The 21555-nt window shown below is 41.6% G+C and overlaps 1 protein-coding gene across 2 annotated transcripts in view; it reads left to right on the forward strand.

Annotated features, from left to right (window-relative positions):
• Window positions 1-7814: 7814 nt before the first annotated feature.
• Window positions 7815-21555, forward strand: part of ints4 (integrator complex subunit 4) — a 41242-nt gene continuing 27501 nt past the window's right edge. Inside the window, exons 1-9 of one of the 2 annotated variants that reach the window (XM_033631001.2) lie at window positions 7815-7972; window positions 9154-9348; window positions 9577-9694; window positions 13786-13895; window positions 14072-14186; window positions 15588-15673; window positions 15841-15891; window positions 15975-16063; window positions 21173-21293. In XM_033631001.2, the coding sequence (XP_033486892.1) occupies window positions 7919-7972; window positions 9154-9348; window positions 9577-9694; window positions 13786-13895; window positions 14072-14186; window positions 15588-15673; window positions 15841-15891; window positions 15975-16063; window positions 21173-21293 (939 nt within the window). In that variant the 5' untranslated portion in view covers window positions 7815-7918. The remainder of the gene's footprint in view (window positions 7973-9153; window positions 9349-9576; window positions 9695-13785; window positions 13896-14071; window positions 14187-15587; window positions 15674-15840; window positions 15892-15974; window positions 16064-21172; window positions 21294-21555) is intronic. The other variant, XM_033631002.2, reaches the window with a different exon arrangement.

The raw sequence follows: 21555 nt of genomic DNA on the forward strand, positions 1-21555 counted from the left end.
AAAAATGCACTCCTTGTACAGTTGTCATAACGGGGAAATTAGCTATAGAGACCAAAGCCATTTTTGTACCGAGCCGTAAACATGTTTATTTCTGCTGTACAGTTTTAACATAGGGTTCAGTGGCGACTGACTGGCTTCTAAAGCCAGCCTCAAGTGGCCATTAGAGGAACTGCAGTTTTTGACACTTTCTGTGGGTTCATTTTTCAGCCCTGGAGGTTGCTGCTTGGTAGCCACACAGCTGATGAATGAGCCAGTTATTGTAAAGCATGAATGAAACAACTGATGGCAACCAACTAATGTAAGCGTGACTTCAGTGCTTGCCCTGAAATAGCGCTATGCTCCATTTTGCTGGACTTATAATTGTAACGTGGCATTTTTATATTGTCATATTTGTAATTAAGTAAATAATCTGATTACCTCATCCACAACTGAAAAAAAAACATGATAAAGACGTGATCATGAGAACATAGTTTATCTTCAGATAACAAGATTGTTAAGTAGGCCTAGTAATGTTAACATAGAAATCCCAATAATGTATATTAGCAACCACAGCCACTCTTAGCACCAGTCATTTTTCCTGGCACTACAGAGTTGAAAATCTCTGGCAAAAATTATTGACAAGCACCAGCTGTCCACATTTTATGCAGATTCCCTCCATTTCTTTGATGTGTTTAATGTCACACCATTATTTTCAAAAAGCCATGTGGAGCAGACACATTTTTATCATCCGTGCATTCCAGTGTTTTTTGTAGCATCTTCACCACGTCTACAGAGAGAACCCTTATCCAGGTCACAAATGGCTGAGTTTCTATCTGGCCTCCAGGACAGACAGCACATCCGACTGCTTCAGATCTTCACTGTATAATCTGCCTGATCCACTTGGGCACACAGCTTCTTTTTTTTGTAACAGATATATGTGTTTAAATCTCTGTACAGTGTAAATAGCTATGAATATTTTGTAGATATGGAATTGCAATCCTGAACTTCCTTTAAAGCTTTTTTTTTGACTGTTTGATGTGTATGTGGGCACTAAGACTGTGGAAGATCAGTTATTTTCACATCATTCCTCCTCTGCCACTGACTGACTGAATGCCATTTCAATATTATAGATGAATTTTGCACAGTATAAAATCAAGACCTTACATCCTTTTTGTACATTTCTTTCACCTGGAATGTTTTGATGAATTTCTAGTGTTTAAAGGCATTAGACATTGTCAACAATATGTCCCGTCTGCAGAAATTGAGTGTACAAAGTGAGTGCTTTTTTAAACTTTTTTTTTTTTTTTCAATTCAGTGCAGAAAATAAAAAGGTTCTTGCGCACCATGTCACCTGTCCTCAATTCTAAGATAATCCATCCTGACAGATCATCACAGCTGTTCACTTGTTTGTCATGTGAAATAACTTGTAATGGTACTTTATATGACATTACACCAGAGATAAGTGTCTTCTTATCCCTTGTAAGTAATATCAAGCTGTAGAGCTGCTTTGCTATCTTTAGTCTCACAAATGGTTGGTCAGTCTATGATATGACCATGTCAATCAGAATCAGAAATACTTTATTGATCCCAGAGGGAAATTGTGATTCCTTACAGCTGTGGATGGGTCAAAAAAACTCCAGACTTTCACCCAGGAAACTGGTGTTCATGTCTAGTATGAAACCAAAAGTCAAGTGCAATGTTATATGCCAGTATTTGTAGCATACTATGCTGGTGACCAAAGTTATGTGAGGTATGTGGCATATGTCACGTGTCATTACATTACATTAGCAACAAATGTACTTATTCTAAGCCAAACCTTTTTTTTTTTTTCTTAATTTAACTTTGCTTTAGCTTTGTTTGCCTCAGCCATACCCAGGGACCTTAGTTACCAAAGGAGGAAACCTAAAACAAGTTATTATTTAACCTACATTCTAAGTTTATCTTGTAAAGCATTTACTAAGCAAAAACTGTACATTGTCTTGGAACATGGAAGTTTTATTTTGAAAAGAAACAATGCATGTAATTTGACACGCCGCCCCTGAGCATCCAAAACTGATGGTGGAGGGGTACTTTGAGCATCATGATTTGACATGTAGAGCTGAAAGTGAGAATATATATATAACTGCCTGAAAATATTGTAAAATTCTATCAATATATAAAACCATATAAAAGAGGTTGGCCTTCCAAACACCGCCTAATACAAATATTAATTGTCTCAAAATACCATATCAACAGGCCTAACATCATAAGATGATGACTTACAAAGAAAAAGAAACTACATTTAACTGACAAACACACTCAAACAAACTCACTCAAGCTGCTTGCTCAGCAAACCATGGATTTATAGTAGACTGGTTCATCTTATTTAACATGTTTAGCACTAAAGCAGCTGTTATACCGTAGAGGTGAATTATACAGTGTTTCTGGGGTATGTACCCAGTGCTACACCAAAAATTATTGCAAAGGAATAAGACACTAGCATGTCTTATACAGATGGGTCTGGGTTATAGAGCAGACAATGGTGTAAATGGGATCACTTTTGGTGAAAACTTGCTGCATTTCATTATTAGTTCCACTTCCCCTCATTGACTTACCCTCAGCCCTTGGTATTATAATACAGCTCACATCACATGGAGGCCACTTGGGGAGCATTGGGAAAGTGGGCAGGGGAGGAGTGGGGGATTGAAATGAAGCACACCTGCCCTTGTTCACTTTCAGCCAAATATGTCATGAATCATGACTGACCACCAGTTGTAGAATCAGCACTATACTGCTTTTTACAAATCATCAGGAATACCTGCAGACACATTTCAATAAGGCGAAGGCATCTCTTAGAGATAACTACAATACATCAGTAGGCACTTGGTAATTAGCTGCATCAGTTTCTGATTTAGAAATTTCTGTTTGTGATTTGTATCATGATTATCATAATTATCTAAGGGTTTATGATATATTGCAAAAACAGCTATTTCCCATGTGTTTACCCTATAAATAATGTTGGAAATAAATCACACAATACAACAACCTAACTGCAATTAGTTATATGGCATTTTTCAGTATAATATCAAGCTATTAGTGAGATTGTCGTTAGAACCTATTTGCTAACAGGCGAATGAACCTATACACATGTACAGACCAATAAGATATATTAGGAAAAAATGAAATTGAAAAGTATGTCAGATAGTGAATTTATTTTATTTTATTTTATTTATTTTCCAATTTATTCATTCTTCAGTGGTAAGCAACCAGAGTTTCACATACATTACTGCCATCCAACCATGGATGTAGTTTCTTGCATCAAATGCATAAATGCAATGCATTGTGGGTGACATACAGCTCTGGAGTTTCCATCCTTGTGGACTTGCTCTCTTAGCCCTCTGAGGTTCAATATCACCAAGTCTACACCAGATTTTTTTTTTTTTTTAGACAAATGAAACAACACTTATGATATCTTTTGAAGTCAATGAGGGCATGTTAACACTTTATTTGGATAGTCTGCTTTCAGAGTTGTAAAGAATAATTTGTAACTTTTCAACAGCATTTCATTGAGATTAAGCAATTTAACTGTTCACTTCTGTAGATGTTTAACAGATTATCAGTAGAGTGACATTTCATGAACATTCCCACATAAGCTATTCTTAAAATAATTCAGTTGAATTTGAACCATGTACTCAATCTATGCGGCATTGATCAAGTAAATAGTTCAAGTTCAACTAAATTATTATGTCACATATTCTCTATAAATAAACATCTGCAGGAAAAGCAAAACAGTTGAACTGATGAATTTCAACTGATACATTGTTGAAATACTCTTAAACGTCCAATAACACGCAGTCACTATAAATGGTTTGCACTATGAAACTGATAAAATCCAGTGGGGGGCGGTAATGCGACACATTCTATGCTAACCGCCCTAAACCGCCCTTCCACAGAAGAAGAAGTGTCGGGGGTAAATGTATTTTGCGAGTTGAATACGTGATGGAAAACTTGGCTAAAGCCGAATCTGGATTATGTGCTATATGGGTACACTGGGGTGCGTAGGGGCAGAGAGGATGGTGGTAGGGGTGGAGGGTGTCTTACTTTAATTAGGCTAGGTGTTCCCTTTAGGGTACTGGAACTGGGGGTGGATTAACTACTATAATCCTTGTAAGAGGCTGGAGTTAGAGCGATTGTTAGAGGTTAAGGGACAGGATAGAAGTAGGGTGGTTTGGTGCGCTGACTTTAATGCTCACAGCACTCTGTGGGGGGGATTTCAGACAGATGTGAATGGAGCAAGGATAGAAGAACTAATGGACGAGAGAGAATTAATGTGCCTTAATGATGGTAGGGGGACTAGGTTAAACTGGGCGACTGATAATGAGTCTGTGTTGGACCTGACATTGGTTTCTGCCCCGCTCGCTGGGGTGAGTCAGTGGGAGGTTTGGTCTGAGTCTACTGTAGGTAGTGATCACTATCCCGTATTGTGCACGCTAGGTGGTCAGGTGGAGGGGGGTGCAGGGGGTGGTAACACTCGGTGGGTGTTAGGTAGGGCGGACTGGAGTTTATTTACGATGACTAGTGAAGAGATTTTAGGTAAGATTGATTTATTGGTGGATGTTGATGAGGTAAATAAGGGGTTCTCATCGGGGGTTATAGAGGCAGCAGAGAGAGCGATACCTCAGAGTAGGGGTGGGAGGGAGAGGAATCTGGTCCCATGGTGGTCTGAGGAGTGTCAGCAGGCGGTGAGGGAAAGGAATAGGGCATTTAGGTTAGTTAAGATGACACTTTCCCAACAGCACCTGTTCCAGTATAAAAGAGCCCAGGCACCTCTGAGGAAGATAGTGAGGAGGGCAAAGAGAGCAGCCTGGAGGGGGTATTGTAGTGGAATAGGGCGGACAACGCCAGTGGGAGAAGTGTGGGGGATGATAAAGAAGATGGGGGGAGACAGGAGAGAATGGGGATACCCAGTGTTGGTGTGTGGTGAAGAGACAGCAATATCAGATGGGGAGAAGGCAGAATTTATGGCCAGATCTTTCTCTAAGGTGCATGATTTGAAGAATCTGTCTGAAGAAGGAAGGAGGAGGGAAGCTACCTTGAGTCTCCATCCAGGTGTGGTAGGTAGGAAGGAGAGGGGAGGGGATATTCTTGATGAACCTTTTACGTTAGCAGAGATGGTAAGAGCTATAAATAAGTCCAAGCCCACTTCTCCTGGCAAAGATAGGGTGTGTTATAAAATGCTGCAAAACCTGGGGGATGAGGCTTTGGGGGCGTTGTTGTATATCTACAACAGAGTGTGGGAGGAGGGGAAACTGCCACAGGGGTGGAAAGAAGCAGTGGTGGTGCCGGTCCAGAAACCAGGCAAGGACCCTACATTACCATCTAGCTACAGACCAATAGCTTTGACTTCTAATATTTGCAAAGTGATGGAGAGGATGGTGACAGACAGGTTATATTATGTGCTGGAGAGGAGAGGTGTACTGGTGGGATATCAGTGTGGTTTTAGGAGAGGAAGAAACACCATGGATACTGTGATTAGACTAGAGGATGAGGTAAGGAGAGCCCAGGCTAACAAGGAGTCAGTGATAGCTCTATTTTTTGATATAGAGAAGGCTTATGATATGATGTGGAGAGAAGGTCTGCTGATAAAATTGCACAAGTTGGGAATAGGTGGGAGAATGTTTAATTGGATTAGAGATTTTTTAACTGACAGAAAGATTCAGGTTCGGATTGGCTCTGTTTTGTCCAGTCAGTTCCAGATCAGTAACGGGACTCCTCAGGGGAGTGTCATCAGTCCTCTTCTCTTTACTATCATGATTAATGACATTTTTGCTGGGGTACAGGGGAACATAGGGAGGTCCCTATTTGCTGATGATGGGGCGCTCTGGAAAAGGGGGAGATGTTTGGAAAATGGGGTAAGGAAGGTGCAGGAAGCAATAGATGAAGTGGAGCAGTGGGGGTTGAAATGGGGTTGCAGGTTCTCAGTGGAGAAGACGCAGACTGTGTTCTTCATGAGGAAGAAGGTGGAGGATGGTCTCAGGCTCAGGTTATATGGGCAAGAGCTGGAGAGGGTTGAGTCTTTTAAGTATTTGGGGGTGGTATTTGATGCTCGTCTGACGTGGGAAAGCCATGTTAAGAGGATAGGAGAAAGGGGAAAAAAGGTGTTGAATGTGATGAGGAGCTTAGCAGGTAGGAGTTGGGAGGCTAGTTGTGAGGCTTTGAGGGCAGTGTATGTGTCACTGGTGAGGTCGGTGCTGGACTATTGCTGTTTGGTGTATGGGTCGGCGGCCCAGACACACCTCAGGAAGCTGGATGTGCTTCAGGCCCAGGCTTTAAGGATCTGCAGTGGGGCATTTAAGTCTTTGTCAGTATCTGCTCTGCAAGTGGCCATGAATGAAATGCCACTGGAAATAAGAAGGGGACAGCTGATGGCTAATTACTGGTCTAGTTTGCAGGGACATGGAGACTCTCACCCTACTATAGGGGTGCTAAGGGACTGCTGGGAGAATGGAAAGAGTAGAAAGAAGAACTTTGGCCGAGTAGGTAAGGATGTGGCAGGAGAGTTTGGAGTAGGGGGGTTACAGTTATGCCCATCGGTGGTGTACCCAGTCGTGGCTCCCTGGATGTTGGAGTGGCCTGTAGTGGATTGGCGGCTGTTGGAGGAGAAAAAGACTGGAAGAGGGGTGGATTTGGTAGGGGTCATTAAGAGTCTCACTCAGGTTTCTTATAGGGATTTTACTCTGACATTTACAGATGGATCGAAGGACATGGAGACCGGGTGACAGGGTTTGGAGTAGTTGTTCCAGAGAAGGGGGTGTCACTTAACAGGAGGGCTACGAACAGACTGAGTGTGTACACTGTGGAGATGGTAGCTGTGCTGATGGCGCTCAGATGGGCTGAGCATGCTCGGGTGGAGAGGGTGTTAATATGCTGTGACTCGGCTTCAGTGTTAACTAGCTTAAGGTCCTTCCATTCTGGAAGCAGGCAGGGCTTGCTATATGAAATTTTGATGTGTGTTACTCGGTGTGTGAGTCAGGGTAGTATTGTGAGATTTCTGTGGGTTCCTGCACATGTAGGAGTGGGGAGCAATGAAGAGGCAGATGCGTTAGCTAAGAGGGCTCTAAAGGAGAGAGTAGATATGCATATTAGGATTAGTAAAGCAGAGGCAAAGGGGATAATTTGGGAAAAGGCAAATCAGTTGTGGCAGGCTAGATGGGATAAGGAAGAGAAGGGTCTGCACTTCTACCAAGTGCAGCGTATTGTTAAAGGGCAGGGGGTCAGGAGTGGCAGCAGGAGGGATGAAATAGTATGGATGAGGCTAAGGTTGGGACACTGTGGGCTGAATAAAACACTGAAGATGATAGGGAGGCACCAGTCAGGGTTATGTGAGGGGTGTGGGGAGGAGGAAGAATCAGTGGAACATGTATTGCTGTGGTGTAGGGCATATGAAGAACATAGGAGAAAGATGAGGGACAAGATGAGAAGTGTGGGGATCCTGGGATTTGAGCTAAAGGATATACTCAGTGAGGGCAGTGGGGTTAAATTGAAGATGGTGGTGGAGTTTCTGAAGAGCATAGGGGTGTATGACAGAATATAAGGATAAGGGATGTAGGAAATATGTAACTATTATTATTATTATTTATTTAATTATATTATTATTTAATTAATTAATTTAGTTTTTATTTTATTTATTTGTATTTTTATTTATTTATTCATTTATCTATTTATTTATTTATTTATTTTGTTAATTAAACAATTTATTTCTATTTATTTACTTAGGGCAAGGAAATGAGCAAGTAGGGTTATTGGAGCCTGACCCACACCCGGGTCAGAAGGTGGCGGTAATGCCCCGTTGTAAAGGTGGCCAACCGCCGTTAAACTCCACGAAGAATAAGAATACGTGATGGATGAGAGACCGACTGAATAGGAAAGCTTGGCTAACTAACGTTATCTATATGTGACTATGGCAGCCCATCTGAAAAAACGAGTTTATGAGGAATTTTCCAAAGTTGTACAGGTGAGCACATGAAACCCTCTTGTTGCTGCTCGCTGTAGACTCATTATCCGGGATGAATGTTCAAGACTGTGCCTGAGAGCCAGCTAGCCTTTTAGCTAACGTTAATGCTAAATTGCTAACTAACGTTAGCCCAGTAACTGCCAGGCGCATACAGTCACAACGCAATGCTGCTCATCTCCATGATATCTGTACAAAATTAATATGACATATATAACGTTACCTCACATTAATGTTTGATAGCTGGTTATTTGTCTAAGTTTGGCAGCTGGCTGTAGTTCATGTGACTAAATTAGTCTGTACTCTAACGCTAGTGAGCTAAAGTTGAAGATAACGTAGTAACTTAATAGTTAAATTAAATCGGTTTATGTGGCTTGTAATGTTACGTCATGCTAGTTAGTGGTTTCACACTTGTAAGCCTGTAAAGGTGAATGGCAGGGTGTTGTCTTGTGACTTTGGTGAAAGAAGTATTCAGCGCCATAACTTAAGTCAAAGCACTAATACCGCAATGTGAAAATACTTCCCTATAAGTAAAAGTCCTGCATTCAAACCTTACTTATGTCAACCAGCAAAGAAGTTAAGGATGGGAAATTAGTAATGGCTTGGAAAAGAATAACGCTAAACGTTGATCTGGCAGACCCATCTGATGTACACTCAGTGCAGTGGTGGAATATAACACAGTACATTTGCTCAGGTACTGTAAGTTATCAATGTAAGGTACTTGTATTTTATTTGAGCATTTCCGTTTCATGCAACTTTTTACTTCTACTCCACTATGTTTTGGAGGGAAATATGGTACTTTTACTCCACTACATCTGTCCAACAGCTTTAGTTACTTTTCAGTATAAATGCAACATACACATTAATGCAGTAATGAGTGCTACAGCATAGTAGTAGTAGTAGTAGTAGTGCAGCATTGAAATATTAATCCAAAATCATCATAGTTTAACACTGAATTAATTTTAAGATCATTTTATTGGTTTATAAAGCTCTTAAGTCAAAGAACTGTTGATAGATAAACATCCCCAAATTTATAACATGTTCCCATGTAACAGAGCAATGCTGAAGAAATAGGGCAGGTTGAGGGTTTTGTCTGAACAGAGAAGGAGAGATCACACACTATGAAGGAGAAATGAGGATGCTGCCTGCTTCATGTAGAAATCATTTTCTTTTTATGCTGACAGATTCCTCATGAAGAAGCTCCAGCCAAGAAGCTGCGTCTGTCCAAACCCAGTAAGTCTGCGGCTCTTCACGTTGACCTCTGTAAGGCTACCAACTCCACTGATGCCCTGCAGTACTTGCTGCAGTTTGCACGCAAGCCTGTAGAGGCGGAGAGTGTGGAGGGTGTGGTCAGGATCCTGTTGGATCACTACTACAAGGTAAAAAACTACAAGAACATGTGTGAATAATCCATTACTTTGTTGAGAGCTTTATAAATATGAAGATATTCTCTGTAAAGTTGTAACAAAATAGATCTGCTGTGTTTATACATAACCTGTAGCTGTAAGCACAGTTTAAAATGTCTCTAAGTAAAAATGTTCATTAAGTTCAATTAAGTAGCACAGACACACACATCTGATGCTGCTTCTGATGATGTCCTTTCCCAGGAGACAGATAACTCTGTGCGGCTGAAAATCGCCTCTCTGCTGGGTCTGCTGTCCAAAACGCAGGGCTTCAGCCCAGACTGCATTGTGGATGACGCCATTAACACACTCAACAATGAGAGTAAGGCACATTTACACACAGTCTCACCCAGGGATTTTTCTCACATATTTACACACATGCATATTAGATTATCTGTCACTCTGTATTTTGGTTACTTTTTTGCTTGACAAGCCATAAATGCACATTATGTTATTGCAGTCAGGACCATGTTAGTCAAAGAAAGACATATTTTTTATTTTTATTTTATTACTTTGTTTATTTTCTACTATTTCGATTTGCAGTTTGATATTTGGTGGTATGACTCTGTTCTGGGACCTCTCTGCCCTTCCATGAGCCTACGTGGAAAGCCGAAGGCAGGGAGAGCAAACTTTTCTACCCTTTCACGTACCTACGTGGAAAGCCAAAGGCAGAAAGAGCACACCTCTCCGCCCTTCACATGCATACGAGGAAAACCTGAGGCTGAAGGCCAAAACACATTGGCAGTGAACACTACGCGTCAAAAATACGCCCCAATTTTTTTCAGTTTACAACCCTACATTGGTGTGGCTAGACGTGCTTCGGCACTCTTGGATGCACAAACCTGTGGCACTTAACCCTACTGTCCTATTTACAGCCTTGCTACCCCCCGGAATTAAATGCATTTTTTCTCCACTCACTCTCTGCCTGCTCCTGTGGCAGCTGGACAGCTAATGTGTGACGAAGAGTGGATGCAGAGAGATTCGTTGTTGAGGTCAAGAAATATCCCAAGCTAAACGACCCACAATCTACCTACAATGTCATTGTAAAGACAATGGCCAAAAAGATACTGCATGGGGAGTCACAGCTCTGGAGATTGGCTCTTCATTTGAGAAGTCAAGTTTAATTAGGGACTCTACCAGGCAGGAATTTCACGAGGGCCACGAGGGCCATGGCTCTCGTGCCCTCCCAATTTGGCTCTGTGCCCTTGAAAAAAATATCTGCCCTAAGGCCACAGTGGCCTTGATGCCCTGCCCGCACTGCCCCAGGTGATTTTACAGTTTTCTCCTCAACCTCTTTCCTGTCAACACGGCTTTGATACCTGCGGCTATTGAGAAAAAAATAATACGATAACAGTCTGGATTCTTATTGGGCAACATCAAATGAGACGATGAGTACATCACCAGTGGGTGGTTTGATAAGCCATATTTCAATCTGCTCTGTCCACAGTCTCTTACTCACCGCTATTATGATTTATGATCGCGGATGACACAAGCACATCGCACTCGCGGTGCTAACAGCAAAGTGTTAAAGACAAACTAAATGAATGCTGTCTGTATGTAGGCTAACACTTTATCTGAACATGTACCTGAGGCAGCTGACCTGTGGACAGTGAGTGTCCTCAGTAGAGGAGGGACAGAGAGCAGGACGAATGACTGATACTGGTGTCTGTCTTCATGTTTAGATAACGTGACTTTTTTCACTCAGTATTGTGATGTCAGGAGGAATATTTATATTCCAGTGAGATATTATTGGGTTTTAAATAGTGACTCTGTTGTTGTAAACATGACTGTTGCTGCCATGGACTGTATAAAACTGTGTAACTGACCTGTAAGGAAAATGTCGTGAGGTGTGGTGTGGTGTGGTGTGGTGTGGTGTGGTGTGGTGTGTGTGTGTGTGTGTGTGTGTGTGTGTGTGTGTGTGTGGAGGGGAGAGGGCAGAGGGCGATGCTGGAAGAGAGATAGTGTGTGTTGGTAGACACTGTTAATGTCACTTATTATGCTTCTGTGCATTGATAGCTCTCTTTTAGTCTGTTTCTGCATCATGTTGAGGAGGGCCATGCCTGCATATATAAATATATATATGTATGCAAAAAAAATGTGGATCGGTTGCTTGCTGCTAAGAATGTGGCCCATCGACATGATCTGGTTTTGAAATGTGGCCCAGTTGAAATAGTAATTGAGTAGCCCTGCTGTAGTTTGTTTGTTTGTTAGCTCTCTAACAACACATCAAAAATAATTGTAAGCCAGTCTTGTTCAATGAATCAGTGTACCGTGTACACTCAAAAAATATTTAGGCCTAATATTTAAGATTGTTTGCTTATAAATACATGAACCTGGTTGTTCTATATTTAAAACACATTGGATTTATTAGTGCTATTAAATAAATCACATTACTTATTATACTCATTATTATTACTTGAGCTTGTTTTATTTTTTCATTTCACAGATAGTTATACATCCTTAGTTGTAAATTAAATTCATTATGGACGTGGACTTAAAATCATTGTTTTATTTTATGGCCTTGCTGCCCTGGCTTTTGGCCTTTGTGCCCTCAAAAAATTGACAACACGAAAGGCCAAGTGGCCTTGCCCCTAAAATGACAAAATTCCAGGCCTGGGCTCTACACATGGTTGCAGCTAATGCAAAGGTGGAGGAAGTACAGATCCTTCTGAAAAAGTATTAATAACTTTGTGTGCAGCGCGACCCATCCAGTGTGTGCTAGGGGCGGCACTTGAGCACTGAGCCGGTGTGTTTTCAGTGTGACAGAGCAAACCTCCCCGCCCTTCCATGTGCATACATAGTAGCCTAAGGCGAGTAGAGCAGCAGCAGAGACCCCCAGGGTTCAGAACACAGCCAGCACCAATGACAATCAGAAATGAAGTTAGACACATCATAAAAAATTGGAGGAGCTGGGGTGGAGGCAGGTTGCAAAGCAGCTTACAGAGGAAGCAGCAATGGTAGGCAGGCTAAATCAGTTTACATAAGGCACCTGAATGAGATTTGCCAATTGGTTCTTAGTTATCAGCTGACTCCCCTTTAGCAGTCAGGCGATTGGGCTGCTTGAGATCAGCTGATGTAGCTGTAGCTGAGCTTGACACTGTGGCCTGCCTGAACATATGCTATGCTCAATTTGTGAAAAACTGGGAAAGATTTCCTTAGGATACACTGCAATGTTTTTGTTCTTCACTAAATACCATCAAGATAGGGCTGGGCGGTATGACCTAAAATTTATATCACGGTATAAATCGAATCCCTTCACGGTAACGGTATATATCGCGGTATAAATTTAAGTGTAAAAGTTATAATAGAAGTGTTTCTGAATGGGTTTTGTAGTCCCTTAGCAAAGCTAAATTGATAAAAAAAAAACCAACAAAAGCAAAGATACAATGTATTTTTTAGAGCATTTATTGTGCAGAATGCAAATCTCAAAACTCAAAATTAAAACCCAGTACTCTATGGTGCAAAATGTCCCCTGGGATCTATATCAAAAGGTAATTTCCTTCTTTTAGCAAAATCCTAAATGACTGAGTTGTGTTTTTTCCACCTGGACCTTTATGCTCTGCCATTTCTCCTCTAATCATCAGGCTGTAACCTGTGACAGGCTGCTATGATACCACAACTATCACACATTCACATATGGAGTTTTTTTGTGGAGTCCCTAGCGTCACATAGGTTTACATTACCAAAGGTTTATGACAAACTCTCTTGCCGAAAACCAACTCCCGTGTGCGCACGGCGAGAGAGGAGAGGGAGAGACGCTGTGCTGCTGCCAGAGGAGACACTGAATGAGTTCCCTCTGAGCGGTAAGTCGCTAAGAGTCTGAGAAGTCCGGGGCTGTTCATAAGACATTAACTCACTCACTCACAAGTTCTCCAGCAACACATGTTGCACGTGCTACGCTAAATCACGGACGTGAACCAGCTCCTCTTGCTCCGCTGTCTCTGTGCTCGCAGCCATTTTCACACTGAGGCAGGTGCGATGACGTCATCGACGATAGGATGGTAGAGCGCAAATCTCTACCATGGGCCAAATTTATATCATTTCTACCGTCTACCGCATATACCGCGCAGCCCTACGTCAAGACAATGCTTGTTACGGCATATTAGTAATTTATAAAGTGCACCATAGTTTCTGAGGACCATTATTGTTCCTATGTACTGGGCAGTGTTTTGTGTTTTCACAGAACAATGTGATGAGACTTGCTAGGAAGGATTTAGGAAGAATTTATTAAGAGTATCTGGCTTAGAAGAGCCCAAATGCTGTCCCATTTTTAATTGAAGATAATAATAAAATGTATTTCAAAATATAGTTATTCAAACCATTTTAAGCTTTCAGTGACCTTCCTGGAGGAACAGTGCAATATGAATGTCATAAAAGTGTCTGTTTGCTCTGTTCTGTTTCCCTCTGTGTCAGTAGAGTCTCATCAGGTTCTTGCCCAGCTGCTGGACACTCTGCTGGTCGTTGGTACACAGCTACCTGAGAGTCCTGCAGTCAGACAGAGGCTCATAGAGGTGGCCTGGAAGGTGACCCCCCCCCCCCCACACACACACACACACACACACACACACACACACACACACACACACACACACACACACACACACACACAAACAAACAAACAAACAGTTACACAGTAGTTGCTGTAAAATACTCACAACACACTATAACATACTCTTTAATTTTTCTTTCTTCCTCTCAGCACCTCTCTGATACATATTTCGGGGTGAGAAACAAATGCCTGAAGCTCCTCGGATGTCTTGGCATGGTGGATGCTCCTCTGACCAAAGACAACGAGGGACTGGGGACATTATTAGGTTTGTGTCATCACTTCATATATTTAGATGGCTGAACTGTGACTAACTCTGCTCACTTGAAAGGTATAATGTGCAGGAATTGTTGGCTATTGTTTGTAAACAGTGTTGCAGCAGTATTGCAGGTTTGCGAGGTACCTTTAGGGTTAACCCTGGGTTTGCAGTACTACGCAGCTGGTTGTCTTTGTACTGAGATAAATCACTATGATAACTTATGCTGAACAGCTAATTTGCTGCGGGGCACGTTAACTTCTGAGTGTCTGATCACAACCTGTCAACATCCCAACCTGTGATAAATCACAAGCTCTGTTTCTGTTTATTCCTGTCGCTCGCTTTGAAAGCACCGCAATGGATGAGGAACTGCTAATAACAAGCTACTTGCTGTTGGCTATATTGTCTGTCATTTCCACTAAATATCACAATATAAAATGTATTTTTCTCTTTTAAAAGTACATATCAAGACAGTAAGTACTCCCACATCTTTTAAGTAGTTACATCTCCAGTCAAGCACAGAGCTGATAGGTAGCCTACATGGTTTGTTTACATAATGTAACGGAAGTGCATATTTAACGTATTAAGTGTGGACAGAGAATGCCACTCACGTTCTGTTAGCTGTTTCACATGAGACACACATTTCCCATTAACAGATTGAAAAAAGTGTGTCCAGTGCACCTGCCACAGCCAGGACACTGTTGTGTGTTTTTGGCATGGGAATATAAGACCCAGACAAATGAGCTCAGCAAGATGACTTTGAAGTAAATTCAAAATATTTAGAATATGTTACTTAGTTTGATATGTTACAAATTAAATGGTAAATGGACTGCACTTGTATAGTCCTTTCTAGTCTTCTGACCACTCAAAGCGCTTTCACACATGTCACATTCACCCATTCACATGCTGGTGGCTGAGGCTACCATTCATTGTGCCACCTGCTACTCATTAACAATTCACATGCTCTCACACACCGATGGAACAGCCATCGGGAGATATTTTGGGTTCAGTATTTTGCCCATGGATAATTTGACATGTGGACTGTAGAACTGGAGATGGAACCACTGATCTTCTAATTAGTGGACAAGCCGCTCTACCTCTAAGCCACAGCCACCCCAAATTACATTTCAGGGTATGCATTCAGTAATCTGTAGGGGAATATGTTTTAAAAGTAACCCTCTGAGACAGCTGCTACCTCCCAACACTGGTGAAGCCAGATAATCAAAATAAATCCTAGGTATGTTGAACAGGCTTTGTAGTACAGGCCTGTGGTCACTACTTTTTTTAAAAAAAGTCCTCACAGTCACATCTTTGAAGTCACATCTTGAAAACTTGCATGTGTGGGTCACTGTTTTGCTTTGAGTTGGCGTGTGATGTTGCGATGTGTCTTTTTACATGTGTCTTGTGCTCCAGGAGGAGTGAGGGACGTCCAGAGTATCATCAGTGACTATTTTGGAGACCAGGATCCCAGAGTCCGTACTGCAGCCCTCAAGGCCATGGTATGCAACAGCCAACACCTGCGCTCCCCAAAAACCAGCACCACTCTAATGTAGTTAAATACCACACACAATGCAATTACTATCAGCAGTTAGAAAACTCAGTCCACTCTTTCTTTCACTGACTACTCTCTTCATATTACATCTCATTCTGTGTCCCTGTTCTCCAGCTGCAGCTGCATGAGAGAGGAATGAAGATTCATGAGATCATTTATGACCAGGTAAATGGAGTAACCGGACCTTACTCACAGTGGACAGACATTAGGAGTTGTAAACAGTAAACACGTGTTTTGTTTGTTTTCAGGCCTGCAGGTTGCTGTCGGATGATTATGAGCAGGTCCGCTCTGCAGCGGTGCAGATGGTTTGGGTGCTCAGCCAGCTGTACCCAGAAAGGTGAGAAGACATTGATATTCAGAGTGACTTACTTTCAGTACAGCTGTAGAGTTTGCGCCACCATCTGGATCAACAACATGACAAGCAATAACAATGTTGGTAGTATTTGTAAATGCACTGTGTTAAAACGTCCATCCATCTAACCAGTGCCCAGATCTCCCTGCTTATCTTCCACCTGAAATTTTCACTGGCTCTAGGGTTGTTGCTCAAACTTCAGATTGTACTTACACGTTTTCGTATGTCTGCCACCATGGACACAAAGAGTATAGAAGCAGATCAAGAGAGAGAGCTGCCCCTGTCTGTCTCTCTCAGAAACATATTTTAGCTTACTGTTGAACTGTATTTACAGATTGTTTGTTACCAGCTGGAATCCATATTGCTTCCTTTGTCAAAACGGACAAGCTCATATTACATCATCCACCAGTGTTTATTGGTCCAATAATGCCACAGCCCTTTTTCTTTGTTTTCTCTGGTAGCACAAATTTCAAAAGTATTTGCATTTTTCTACTGCATAGACAGCCCAGTTTTATGAAGAGGCTCTTTTTGAAATTCAAAGTATAATCATTGTCCACCTATGGTTCTCAGCATCAAGGTGGCTGAGCTGGAAGCTAGTAGCTTAATCCATAGACAGTGCTAAACAACAGCAACAGTACTGACAGAGCTAACAGTGTTAATCTGGGGGTATTTGGAGAGTGGGCGCTACGCCACACATCTTATGAGCACAGTTTAAAGCAGCAGCGATTAGCTAGCCAGTGGGATACAAACATGCACCAATCTCAGAACCCAATCTGCTAATGCCTGATGATGATGAAGCCTCTGGGGTTACCGTAATAGGAGGAGATCTGGTGTAGCCAGTGGATATCTGGGCCAAGACGTCCTTTTCAGTTCGCGTGGAGTAGCAACTTGAGACAGGTCCAGAAAACAATTTGGCTAATTTTTCATTAAAATGATACTGTATATGAAAGCAAAAAAAAAGTTTAAAAAAAAAACAAAGAAGGGGAAAAAAGCTAAATGGTCCTGTGAGGATTGGGACCTCAGGGATACACTGGTTTGGGTAGAAGAACCATGGAGTGAATGATTCAGGCCAGAGAATCAGGTTTGAGGGATGCTTTAATTTCAAAATTTATGAAGTTTTCAACCATGACTGTGTATGGTTCTGAAAATAAACAAAGGGAAAAAAATCTTTAAACTCAATTCTTACAAAATATACATTCACAATCTTTAAACTGTGACATTCACACTCACTCCTTTAAACATGTCTAATAAACAGCTCTCCATTCACAGTTGCATTACCGTAAAGTGAGGCATGTTAACTAAAATTAAACTTGCTCTACAGTCAGAGAAACATGAGCAGATTATTACCTTAATCATTCACTTACACACATCAAAAGTGAGAAGGAAAAAGTCATTGCACATTGTTTGTGCTGAACTTAACTGTGGAGCTCTCACTGCTTGAAGCTCATGTCGGCAATTGTGTGTGTCCATTCGCGCATTGACAGGTGCATCCCTCAGCCAAGGGCACACTAAGGGCTTTTTTACAGTCCTAAGACAATAGCCAGTGGGTTTTCGAGATTGCAGTTCGGCCAGTGTGTTCTGTTTCTTTTGTTCTCCGCATGGATTGTTTACCGGCAGTCAACCAGCGCCAGCTCAAACATGATTGGTCAAAACTACTCAGATTACAAACAGAAACAATAGCACCTCTGATAAGAAGTTCTTGTACCGTTGTCTACAGATTCTGCATACATTTGCAGATAACTGTTTAAAGAGGGTAAACATGCACAAACGTGCATGTACGGCCAGACCAGCTTACCACAACTGACCACGGAGAGAGCGTGACCTCAGATTCTGCTCTGGATGCCATTGCTCCACTATATCTTTACATAGCAAATAGTAATTTGCTTATCTTTTAAAGACCACTTATACCTGTAAGAATCTTCTTTGTTGAAGTGTTCTTCAGCGGGACACTGACTTTAAGAGCAAAAACCCAGAAATGTGTATTGAAAGAGAAAATAATTGTGTGAGATTCATTGTATAACATTACATCCTGTTTTCCCATGATACTACAGTTTGTTGTCAATCAATCAATCAATAAATCAATCAATTTTAATTATAAAGCCCAATATCACAAATCACAATTGTATTTATAAAAGGTTGTTGATTGCTTATACTTTGATTTGGTTAGCCTGTTATTTGAATGCTGAAGGTCACCAAAAAAGGTGTTACTTTACAAATGAATTAATTAATTTTTATTATTGTGTTATGTAAGCAGTTATGCCCAGCCCGCATGGGCTTGCAAGACACCATAAATTTGGAACAAGCCAGGGTCAGGGTAGAGCAAAGATAAATATGACAACATTGAAAGGAAAGAAAATGAAACAAAGCAGCAGAAGCATTATACATAATCAGATGATCATTTTGGAAGATCAACTTCATGCATCACTCACAGAGGCATTTTTCATGTAAAACTGAAAAAAGAAATCAAAATAAATTCTAATTTAACAAACTTTCTTGCCTTTTTTTTCAGGCTTTAACAACAGAATTGGCAAACTTAAACATCAGTTCTAGCTTTTGGTCATCTGAGCACCTTAAAGGGTTTAGGCGAGCCATTTCATGGAACATTATCTCTTTTAAGTCATCATAGTTTGTATGATATAAAATAAAATGAGACTTACTTTACACTTAACCAAACTCACGCAACTCACATAATTCTGTTTTCCTCCTGAATATTGTTGAATCACCCGATCTCAATTGCTAGAGGAAAAATGCCAGGTCTCAGCTGTGCAACTAAAGATCTTTGGCTTTGAGATAAACAAATTTTACATATGGTTCAGATAGATATACATTTATTGTCCCCTTGGGGAAATTTTGTGTCGGTGAGCACACATAGCTCCAAGGCATGGCATTTCCACTCAAACACATAATGTCCATTGCACACTTATCCTGATAGGACCAACAAGACATGGGACAAAAGACTCAACAGACAGAGCAGACCCACAGCAGCAAACCCATCACCCCAAGGCGCCCATGTGCACAGTGGCCAGTATGCACAGTGGCCATAAGAATACAATAATAAATACAGAAGATCATACAAAAATAAAGACATTTATCTCAGAGGCTAAGAAGCTTTCTCAGTTCAGACCTGCTGAACAAGAGCATAGAGGATTTAAAATGTAACTTTCCCTTTTGAATGTTTATTGATTAAGCCGATTGCTTGTGGGATGAAAGATTGTTTTGTCCTGTTTTTTGAGATGGCTGGGTAACGAAACCTGCCTCTTGATGGCAGTAGTTCAAAGGCTGAGAAGAATGGGTGTCTGGGATCAGTTAAAATGCTGCCTGCTTTACTAAGTAATCTTTCTTTGTAGATGTGTTCTAGGCTATTTAAGTTGATACCAAGCAGCTTGCTGGCAGTATTAACTATTTTCCTGAGTGCACTCCTCTGTGCAATTGTTGCACAGCTGAACCAGCAGATTAAACAAAAGGTTAGCACGCTCTCAACAAAAGCACTATAAAACATCCTAAGCATTTTACTCTCAGCATCAAAAGAAACCAACTTTCTCAGGAAATAAAGTCTTTGTTGCCCTTTCTTCTGAATATATTCTGTGCATTGGTCCCACTTAAATCTGTTATCAAAAACCACACCCAAATTCTTATGTTCAGTGACAGACTGAATGGCCTGCCCACTGATAGTCGTCGTCAAGCAGGGCACTACTTTGACTCTTCTAAAATCAATAGACATTTCCTTTGTTTTTGGTGTGTTAATCAACAGGTTGGTCTTTTCACACCAATTTAGAAATTCATCCAGAACTGGGCCATGTTCCTGCTCATCACCCTGGAGGAGGCTGACCAATGCAATGTCATTAGAGAGCTAGAGCAACTGTTAATGTATAATATATAGAGCATATAGAGCAGGGGGGACAAAACACACCCCTGGGGAGAGCCGATATTGGTGGAGATTTTATCAGACAGTAGGGAACCCACCTTCACCTGTTGGACTCTCTGACTGAGAAAGTTAAGGAGCTGACTGAGAAAGTTAAGGAGCCAAAGTATCAGGCCTCCAAATCGTTTTGCAGCCTCCAAGCAAGAAGAAGAAGAATTAATTGTATTGAAGGCAGACGAAAAATCAAAGAATAAAATTTTAACATGTGTTTTGGGTAACTCTAAGTGTGTGTAGACTAGGTGTAGCAAAGTTAAAATAGTAAGATAGTAATACTGTGTAGACCACAGTAAAAAACAGCTGTGGAAATTCTCGTGGAAGAGAGAAGGGACGGAGTGACATGCAAAGTAACTCGATGTCAGGTGTACAGTGATTCTCCCGCACAGTGACCGCTCCGGCACCAGTCGTCTCGAATGAGAAGGCTGACTCTGCCTCCTCGGGACTTGCCTGTGATGTTTGGGTCGCGATCCATTTGGAATGCAGTGAAGCCATCCGGCTCCACCTCGCTAGACAGGATATTTCTGTCCAGCCACGTCTCCGTGATCACCAGCATGCAGGCAACCCGATATTCATGCAGGTATCTGACATTTGCAGCCAGCTCGTCTGCCTTCCTCCTTAAAGACTGAGCATTTATTAGCAAGCAGGTGGGCAGGGGCAGTCTTGTTTTCATTCGCTCAGTCTCTGTCTCAATCCCCCTTTCCTTCCGCGTTTGCGCTTAAGTTTGGCCTGGTGGGGGTGAGTCCGGTGGCTCAACATAAAGTTTGTGCTAAAATCCAACTGTTTGGGGTTACATTGTATACTGGATGCGCTGGATAACGCCCGCAGCGTTTCCGTGATTGAGTCCACAGGTAAAAAGTATACTCAGAGCCAACAAAACAAGTCCGATCACCCATGCAGACAAGGCCATGGTTTAGCAGGGTTGGCTGCCAAGATCCAGCCGTTTAAAAACATAAATCAGGACCACAATACTGACGATAAACACAAGCAAAACACACCCGCCACCATGCAAACTCACTGTGGTCGCCACTGAGCAGCCCCCTCACTCTAATCCAGGGCCAAACCTGTATGCACATATGTCCTAAGTAACATTTAAACTTTTTATTGACTGACTCATTGGCTGTGCTGGTTTGTAGTGGCCTTGCCTGATATGTACATTGTTCTGTCTGTCCAATCAGCATTGTGCCTATCCCATCATCCAATGAGGAGATCCGGCTTGTTGATGATGCATTTGGGAAGATCAGTCACATGGTCAGTGATGGTTCCTGGATGGTCCGGGTACAGGCCGCCAAAACACTGGTGAGGGAACAGACCAACACACGCAGTATTCACACAGCTATCTTCATCTCTATAAATGTTTATTTAGTCAAGGCCTTATAGACAGGTGCTGGATGATAAATAAAGAATGTTAGGTTCACTCATTTCTGTGTAACAGTTGCAAAGTGTGGAATCAGCTGTTTTATTGATGTTTTTCTTCTTTTCAATAATACCCGTTTAACAGAGATATAGAGTCTCATTCATGAAATGTTAGTAAATCTGTGAGTGGATTTGTACATGAAAG

This window comes from Epinephelus lanceolatus, chromosome 4 (assembly GCF_041903045.1).
Source record: "Epinephelus lanceolatus isolate andai-2023 chromosome 4, ASM4190304v1, whole genome shotgun sequence".
Lineage (NCBI taxonomy): Eukaryota > Metazoa > Chordata > Actinopteri > Perciformes > Serranidae > Epinephelus > Epinephelus lanceolatus.